This window comes from Bison bison, unplaced genomic scaffold (genome assembly GCF_000754665.1).
Source record: "Bison bison bison isolate TAMUID 2011002044 unplaced genomic scaffold, Bison_UMD1.0 scf7180017864306, whole genome shotgun sequence".
NCBI classification, from domain to species: domain Eukaryota; kingdom Metazoa; phylum Chordata; class Mammalia; order Artiodactyla; family Bovidae; genus Bison; species Bison bison.
The window spans coordinates 110,329-120,296 of NW_011494878.1; the positions used below are offsets into that span (position 1 = coordinate 110,329).

The 9,968-nt window shown below is 35.9% G+C and overlaps 1 protein-coding gene across 10 annotated transcripts in view; it reads left to right on the forward strand.

The window, feature by feature from the left end:
- The window catches only part of ZNF25 (zinc finger protein 25), a 28,931-nt gene extending 19,254 nt beyond the window's left edge, over positions 1-9,677 (forward strand). For all 10 annotated transcript variants that reach the window (XM_010851985.1, XM_010851986.1, XM_010851988.1 and 7 more), the window contains 4 exons: positions 3,631-3,757; positions 4,051-4,146; positions 5,875-5,938; positions 6,436-9,677. In XM_010851985.1, coding sequence (XP_010850287.1) covers positions 3,631-3,757; positions 4,051-4,146; positions 5,875-5,938; positions 6,436-7,489 — 1,341 coding nt within the window. In that variant the 3' untranslated portion in view covers positions 7,490-9,677. The remainder of the gene's footprint in view (positions 1-3,630; positions 3,758-4,050; positions 4,147-5,874; positions 5,939-6,435) is intronic.
- The last annotated feature ends 291 nt before the right edge of the window (positions 9,678-9,968 follow it).

Genomic DNA, 9,968 nt, shown 5'->3' on the forward strand with positions numbered 1-9,968 from the left:
GGTGTTAGAAAGTGTTCTAGTTTCATTCTTTTACAAGTGGTTGACCAGATTTCCCAGCACCACTTGTTAAAGAGATTGTCTTTTCTCCGTTGTATATTCTTGCCTCCTTTGTCAAAGATAAGGTGTCCATAGGTGCATGGATTTACCTCTGGGCTTTCTATTTTGTTCCATTGATCTATATGTCTGTCTTTGTGCCAGTACCATACTGTCTTGATGACTGTGGCTTTGTAGTAGAGCCTGAAGTCAGGTGGGTTGATTTCCTCCAGTTCCATTCTTCTTTCTCAAGATTGCTTTGGCTATTCAAGGTTTTTTGTATTTCCATACAAATTGTGAAATTATTTATTCTAGCTCTGTGAAAAATACCATTGGTAGCTTGATAGGGATTGCATTGAATCTATAGATTGCTTTGGGTAGTATACTCATTTTCACTATATTGATTCTTCCGAACACGGTATATTTCTCCAACTATTAGTGTCCTCTTTGATTTCTTTCACCAGTGTTTTATAGTTTTCTATATATAGGTCTTTTGTTTCTTTCGGTAGATATATTCCTAAGTATTTTATTCTTTTCGTTGCAATGGTGAATGGAATAGTTTCCTTAATTTCTCTTTCTATTTTCTCCTTATTAGTGTATAGGAATGCAAGGGATTTCTCTGTGTTGATTTTATATCCTGCAACTTTACTATATTCATTGATTAGCTCTAGTAATTTTATGGTGGAGTCTTTAGGGTTTTCCATGTAGAGGATCATGTCATCTGCAAACAGTGAGAGTTTTATTTCTTCTTTTCCAATTTGGATTCCATTTCTTTTTCTGCTCTGATTGCTGTGGCCAAAACTTCCAAGACTATGTTGAATAGTAGTGGTGAGAGTGGGCACCCTTGTCTTGTTCCTGACTTTAGGGTCGAAATGCTTTCAGTTTTTCAGCATTGAGGATAATGTTTGCTGTGGGTTTGTCATATAGCTTTTAATATGTTGAGGTATGTTCCTTCTGTTCCTGCTTTCTGGAGGGTTTTATCATAAATGGATGTTGAATTTTGTCAAAGGCTTTCTCTGCATCTATTGAGATAATCATATGGCTTTTATTTTTCAATTTGTTAATGTGGTGTATTACATTGATTGATTTGCGGATATTGAAGAATCCTTGCATCCCTGGATAAAGCCCACTTGGTCATGATGTATGATCTTTTTAATGTGTTGTTGGATTCTGTTTGCTAGAATTTTGTTAAGGATTTTTGCATCTATGTTCATCAGTGATATTGGCCTGTAGTTTTCTTTTTGTGTGTCATCTTTTAACAGTAAGATTTTAAGTAAGTGGGAGTCCTTTGATTGTTTCTTTCCCAATTTTGTTTCACTGTTAGAGACTCCTTGCAATTCCGTATAAATTTGAGGATTGGCTTTTCTATTTCTGTGAAGGAGTCATTGAGATTTTAATAGCGATTTCATTGATTCTATAAATTCGTTTGAGTAGTACTGTCACCTGAGCTATATTAAGTCTTACAGTCTATAAACACATACTATCATTTCTTTTATTTAGGTCTTCTTTAATACTTCCAGCGATGTTTTGCAGTTTTCAGTGTGTGAGTCTTATATACTCCTTGAGTAGATTTATCCCTAGGTATTTTATTCTTTTTGATGCTACATTAAATGGAATTGTCTTAATTTCTCTTTTGGATTTTCATTACTGGTAAATAGAAACACAACTGATGTTTGTGTGTTGATCTTATAATTCTGAAATGTGCTGACTTTGTTTATTAGCTCTATTTTTGTGGATTCTTAGGGATATTCTATATGTAGTTTTGTCTTTCACTACTGAGTATAAAGTTAGCTGGGATAGAGGTGGATTAAAAATATTATCATTTTGAGGTAGTTTCCTTCTATTTCTAGTCTACTAAATGTTTTTATCATGAAAGTGTTGAATTTTGTCAAACACTTTTTTGCATCATCTGAAATGATCTTCTACTTTTCCCCCATTTGCTCTGTTAATGAAATTTATTGACTTTAGTATGTTGAGCCATTCTTGCATTCCTGGGATAAATCACACAAAATCACAGTGTAAATTATAATCTAATTTTTTTATTTTGCTCGATTTGATTTACTAGTAACTTGTTAAAGGTATTCATAAAAGATATTGTTATTGGGTAGAATGCTTTCTCAACTTCATTTAATCCTTTTTCTGAGGTTTTGTCTTGTTCTTTTGTGTGGAACATGTTTCTCTGTCTCATTTTGCTTAATCCTCTGTTTTTATATCTATGCATTTGGTAAATTGGTTACATTTCCCAATCTTAGAGAAGTAATCTTATGTGGAGATATTCTGAGAAACCCAGCAATATATGCTTCTCATCATCAGAGCTATGAGCTCTAAGGGCTCCTTATGTATGGGCTACATGAATCCTTCCTTATTGTGGGCTTGACTGTTGTGGGCAAACTAACAGCCAGGGTTGACCCTCAGCCCTGTTGGAAGCCAGATCCTGCCTCATGCAGTGGCTACTGGCCCACTGTTGCGAGAAGCTGGGTCCCTGCCTGGCTGGCTGCATGTCCTATGGGGTTCCTGGACTGGGACCCAATGCAGCTGGCAGAATAGCCTGAAGTGTACTGGGATTGGTGACGGCTCACTGGTCGGCCAGTAAGCCTCTAGCACTAATAGGCTAGAGGGAGGATTCCAAAATGGTGCTTATTAGAACCAATGTCCTTATGGTAGAACAAGCTTCCAAAGTGGCTGCTACCAGTGTCTGTGTCTTCAAGAGAAGTTCCAGTTGCCTCCTGACTCTCCAAGAGGCTCTCCAAGATCTGTAAATGGGTCTGAGCCAGCCTCACTTCAGATTACTGCCTCTGCACTATGATTTGGACCGTGTGAGATTTTGCATGTGTCCTTTAGAGTGGAGTGTCTGTTTTCTATAGCCCTCTGGCTCTCAAGTTTTACTGGCCTACAAAGCCAGGTGTTCTGGGGGGTTTGTCTTCACGGTGCAGGACCCCTCAGCAGGGGAGCGCAATGTGGGGCTTGGACCTCTGACTCCTTGGGGAGAACTTCTACAGTTTTGACTAGCCTCCCATTTGTGGGTCACCTACTCAGGGATGTGGGTCTTGACTACTAGAGGGGTGTCTCCACCCTCCTATATAGGTCATTGTAGTTCCTTCCTTATATATTTAGTTGTAGGGAATCTTTTTTGCTACTCTTCAGATGATTTTCAAAGATAGTTGCTCTGTAAATCGTTGTAATTTCAGTGTGCCTGTGGAAGGAGGTAAGCTCAGAGTCTTCCTTCTCCACCATCTTGGTCATTCTTTTTTACCACCTTTTATCTTGTACATATTTCTGTCAATGCACCTGCTATGCATATTGCATTTATGAATTTAATCTTTGCCTCTCTGTTGGAATGTAAGCTCCTTGATGACAAGAATAGTTGCTTTCAATTCGTCTTTGTATCTCTAGCAGAGTTCTAGGCATGGAGTGATATCTTAGTAAATATATACTGAACAAACATTTTATATATGTGTAAAACAGGGTACAGGTAGCAGTATATCTTAACTCTCCAGAGTAAATCCTGTAGTTAACACATTAACAGCTAGTTTACGTGTCTTTTTAATGGTACTCTATTTTGATCACTTCCGTTTGAATTGAAATATGTTGTTTCAGGGACCAGTAACATTTAAGGATGTTACTGTGGAATTCACCCGGGAGGAATGGAAATTGCTGGACACTGCTCAGAGGACCCTGTATAGAGAAGTGATGCAGGAGAACTACAGTCACCTCATCTCAGTGGGTGAGGAAATCTTCTGCATCTGTAACTCCCAGTAGTTTGCATTTCCTTTCTCACTTACTGAAATTTGTAAATCCCCTGTAGGGTTGAATATTAGCATTGTTTTCAAGGTCAAAGTTGATGAATCCATTTTGGGTACCAGAAAAATATTTGTGTCCCCATGCACTCCCCTAATAGAATAAATTTGCCAAATCTATGTGAGACCTTCATTGTTCTGATCCTAACCTACACTTCCTTATCCTTCAGAGTTTCTGTATTCCAAGTAATTTGTGTTATTTTATCTTTTCTATTAATAGGCTATTGTGCAAATAGGCCAAATGCAATCTTCAAGTTGAAGCAAGGAAAAGAACCATGGATATTAGAAGTACAATTTCCACGTCAGAACAACCCTGGTAAGTTAGAAATTATAACTTGTATAAGGGGGTTGGAATTGGTGCCTTTGATTTTTTGAAATTTTTTTTCAAGAATCTCTTTTTTAAATGTCCTTAAACTTTTGGAAATGATTGAGGATACTTGATCTGCATATGTAAGCAAAATAAATCACACCTCCAGTTTTTGCCTCCTCATCTAAATTCCCTCTTTTGTGTGGGGCAGATGGAGATGGTTGATTTTTTGTTTAAAAAAACATTCCCTCTTTTACTTGACATTTTTAAAGTAGATTTATTTCTTTTTCACTTAAACTCTCATTTTGTCTTTTTGCTAGAATTTCCAGTTACTCCTTGGCATTAAAGTATGCAGCTATAATCTTAAAGTGTTTATAAAATCTATCTTATAAAATTTTCAAGTGCCATTTTTTCTCCTTTCATTAACAATAAAATGCCTTAGATTTTCAGCACCCATTTTAATTTACTATTCTCTTTAATCTCTGAAATTGGATTATAAATCATTATGCCTTTCATTAGCTATATTATTTCAGAGCTGATACAAAATACACCTAATTTTCTGTCAAGAACTAGTCTGGCCCTTTATTGCCTGCTGCATCTTATTTTTCCTTGTGGCCCCAAAACATGTGCTAATCTTCATTTTATCTGCTCTCTTAAGTGCTTTTTATACTTAAGGTCTTATTTCATGAGTATCCCAAGTTAACCTTGCACACATCCCTATCAAATAACTTTGTGTTTTCCTTATAAGTGCCATGAAATTCTAACCCAAAATCTCTACTCATAAGCTCACTTTTTTTCAAGCATTTAAAAATGAATAAACATGAATGTCTGTCAAGATTCTAGAATGACGTTGAATAATTACCCTTTAAAGATCATGTAGAAAATTGAAGCAGAGATGTGGGAGTTAAGATATAAAAGCAGAATAAGACTAGTGTTGAGTCACAGATGCAGTATGTGGCGATACTGAAAATCTCTGGTGCTACAACTGAGAATTCATTCTGTGGGATGGCTTGTACTCTGCTTTTTTTTTAATCTTTTTTTAAAAACCTTTTGGATGTATGTGTTTCTGGGTCTTCTGAACCAGCCAACTAGAAAAAGAAGAATTTTCCTCTAAACATGAGGAAATGGATATTCTGAGAAGGTCACTTTAGTGTTGACATCTAGATTGTTGGGTATGGGCAAAGAGGAATAAAGTGGAAGTTTATAGTCTAATTACTAGAAATCCTAACACTATAAACTAGGTTTGAGAGGGTAAAGACCTATACTTAGCTCCTTCATCGAATATAATCTTTCCTTTGATATTTCCAGTGAATACAGTTGTCTACTAATTTTCCTTATCACCCTACTTACTATTCATTCTCCTTAATGGGCTCACATCATGCTCTGTGAGTCTCACATTCTTGTTCAGCAGCACTTTGAATACCTTTTGTTTTCTGCTCCCTATTCTTTGTGTTTTTTGGTGGTTTTTTTTTTTTTTTTGTCTATACTTTCTCCTCCAAGGTTTTAAGGTCATATTTGTAGTGTCAAAGTTACCTGAATTTATAACTAGATCTCTCTCTCTTCTCTGTAGCAGGTTTTAGTGTTATTTATATGTTTTTTCTAAGCCACTGAGATAGAGGAGTTTGCACTTAAGAACTCCTTCATTTGAGAATAACAGCCTGAAACCTAAGAATCCACCCTATGACCATAATAATGTGTTAAGATGTATAAAGTATTAAATTTTGGATTCCTTTGTAGAAGACCTATGCAATACTCATGACCAAGGAGCAAGATGCCCAGAAAGCCAAGCTGAAAATTCAAGGCAAGTTCAAGAATTCAATTTTGAGATTAGAAGCTTTTTAAGAAAGGGTCTTAATAGGGGTACTGGAAGTGGAACAGCACTAGTTAACGATAATTGAGAAAACTGAAGCAAATTCCAAAGAACATAATCCAAATGGGAAAGCCCTCTTTCATAATAGAGACCTTTTATAATTCAAGATCAGGAGATTAAAACTCTGAAACAGTCTTTTGATTCTTATTTACATAATAATAGAGGCTTTACTATACAAAGTCAAGTTCAGGCAGTTGAGAAACCTGGAGAATATAATGTAAGTGACATACCTTCTACCAAATGTTAAACCACAGTATATGTCAACATAGAATATTCACAGTGAAGAAACCCTATGAATCTAATGAATATTGGAAAAACCTCTAGAAATCGGTTCTCAGAGTTACTTGGAAAATATACATAGCAGACCCAACCCCCACCCCCTCACCCCAAAGTCTTATACATTAACGAATTTGGAAATTTCTCTCTAGGAATGGAGAACTCAAGAAACATCAGAAAACTCATACCAATGAAAAAACCTATAAATGTAATGAATGTGGAAAGGCCTTCTACCAGAAGTCTATCCTCATAATACATGAGCATACTCATTCAAAGGACAAACCCGGTGAATGTGAGAAATCTGTTTCTCAGAATGGAGACCTCACAAGACAACCAAAAACTCCTACCAGAGAGAAGACCTATGAATGTAAAGAATGTAAGAAAACTTTCTACCATCTGTCATCTCTCAGTAGACATTTGAGAACTCATGCAGGAGAGAAACCCTACGAATGTAATCAGTGTGAGAAATCCTTCTACCAGAAGCCACACCTCATGGAACATCAGAAAACACACACAGGAGAAAAACCCTTTGAATGTACTGAATGTGGGAAGTTCTTCTATGTTAAGGCATACCTCATGGTACATCAGAAAACACACACAGGGGAGAAACCATATGAATGTAAGGAATGTAGGAAGTCCTTTTCCCAGAAATCACACCTCACAGTACATCAGAGAACACATACAGGGGAGAAACCCTATAAATGTAAGGAATGTGGGAAATTCTTTTCTAGAAATTCACACCTCAAAACTCATCAGCGAACTCACACAGGAGAGAAACCCTATGAATGTAAGGAATGTGGTAAATGCTTTTACCAGAAGTCAGCCTTAACAGTACATCAGCGAACTCATACAGGGGAGAAACCCTTTGAATGTAATAAATGTGGGAAAACCTTTTACTATAAATCAGACCTCACTAAACATCAGAGAAAACACACAGGGGAGAAGCCCTATGAATGTAATGAATGTGGTAAATCTTTCTCTGTGAATTCAGTCCTCAGATTACATCAAAGGACTCACACAGGAGAGAAACCCTATGAATGCAAGGAATGTGGAAAATCTTTCTCTCAGAAGTCACATTTTGTCATACATCAGAGAAAACACACAGGAGAGAAACCCTATGAATGTAAGGAGTGTAAGGAAACATTTTTTCAAAAATCAAAACTCACTGCACATCAGAAGACACACACAGAAGGGAAAAGCTTATAAACAATATCAATTGGAGAATTCTTCTGTCTGAATTTGTCCTTCAGAATAATCAGATAACTCACACAAGACAAAAACCTTATGAAATATCATCAATATGGGAAAGTTGCAGCCAATTCTTTCATCATGGGGAGAAATTCTATAAATCTGTTAGGGAGAAATTTTTACCATATGTCAGACTTGTACTAAATTTCAGACAGCATACATGGTAGAAACACTACAAATGGTAAAACATGAAGGAAACCTCTCTTTCAGAAGTCATACTTTATTGTATGACATTTAAACCATACAGGAGAAATCCTGTAAGAAAAATGAATATCAGGAAATTTCTGTCAGGGTAGCCATCATAAGTGAGGAATTTCTATCAGTATCCTGAGCATTCAGAAATCTTTTTATACCAGTTGGACTCATTAGCACATTCTAAAAGGAGATAATCACAAAGATTAAAACATACATGGAAGGCTTTATCAAGAAGTGATGTTTCAGTGAATGTCAGATCAGTGATATAAAGTATAGAAACTTTTTAAAAAATATTTTAAATATGTGAAACCTTTTACACAAAAATTCTAAGAGAGTATGTACAAGGGAACTACTTACACTAGGAGTCATGTTGCAGAAATCTGATTACAACGTTGTTTTAAAGAAACCTGCAAATGTCAGGTATATGAAGTTTTGTAAAAAGCACAAATAAATTGAAAAATGTGGTATCATTAACACATGTGAAAAGTCCTTTAGTATGTAGGACTTACGTGTGAATGTCAGTGTGCTACAGAACACAGATTGTGGATGTTTGATGTGCACGTGAACCCATCCATAACTGTACATAGTGAAATATGTAGCCTTGTTTATTTCAGTAACTTTTATGTGTATGAAGATATCTCTCATTTAGTCTCAGCAGGGACTCCTGTTGTTAACAGAATGTATATTTAAGTGTAGTATTCTTTTAAAATTATAATGTGTCTTTTTCCCCCTCTTTCTGAATGGATATGGATTTTACTGAACTAACCCTTCAGAAAGAATATAAAAATGTTTCTGTAAAATTTGCAACTCTCTTATGGTTGGCCAAATTTTACACTAGGGATACATTTATAGGAAAAAGGCTTCCCTGGTGGCTCAGTGTAAAGAATCTTCTTGCCAATGCTGGAGATACGGGTTCGGTCTCTGGGTTGGGATGGCAACCCACTCATTCCTGTATTCTCGCCTGGGAAATGTCATGGACAGAGGGGCCTGGAGGGCTCTGGTCAATGGGTTCACAAAAGAGTTTGATATGACTTAGCAACTAAACAACAACAATAAGTTCATTTTTAAAAATAGCTGAAAATCCCTACACAATAAAAAATAATACTATGTGAATAAATATCTGTTAGTGTTGTTTTAGCAAGTTACAGAGCTGTCTGAATTTATATTTTGTATGAGAGTCCTAAATGTTCTTCACTACCTTTTTCTTTCTACTAGAAGCAACATGACATAGAGGTTAAGAGTATGGACTTTTGACTCCTACTGCCCAGGCTGTTTCTAGTATGAGGCACACACCTAACCTCTCTGTGCCTCAGTTTCCTTTTTCATAAAAAAGTAATAATAGGATTGCTTTGAGTTGTAAATGAGTTAATATTTTTAAAGCACTTAGAGTAGTGTCTGAGACAAAGGAAGAGCTATATGTCAGATACTATCATAATAATTTGTATTTCTTGAATTATTCTGCAAAATAAAAGGTTGGCTACCAGCATTAGCCCCTCACTTTACTGCTGCAGTGCCTTGCTTTGATTTGGTTGTACATTTTTCTGCAAATGATTCAGATCTGGCCCACTGCCTGCAATGTTTTACCTTTATGAATGGTTGAAAAAGATTATTTTGTGATGTGAAAACTATGATATTCAAACTTATGTGTCTGTAAATTCAACTTTTGTTAGAACTAATAAAAAATGTTTGTTTTGCCTGTGGCTGCCTTCACATTACAGTAGCAAAGCTGAGTAGGCTAAAGAAGACCATATGCCCCACAGGGCCAAAGATAGTTACTTTCTGGTATCTTACAAACTCAAGTTTTCTTAGAGCTGAAAACATCACAGCCAACATAGAGGTATATTTTTATATATGGTATGTGTTTCAGAAATTATGCATATATCAGTTTGTGGGTAGGTGGAGGTTTTTTGCAATATCTTTGTTATGTGCATTAAATATATATGTTACAAGACTATAAGCATTAGAGTTTTTTTTCAAAGATATGTTTTAGCTGCCGGACTGTCATAGCATCAAAACAAATACCCTGATGGAATGTAGCAGTAAATTATGAAATAAACATTGTCTAAATTAATTGATCCCTACTCACAGTATTCCTATATTTTCTTCTATGTCCATGGCCAGTTTTCCCTGTATCATTTTTTAATTTTCTATCACATAAATAAAATACATCTTTATGTCATACTTAACTAATGCAACCGAACAACAACAAAAAGAATACCCAACTCCACCAGCTATATTACTA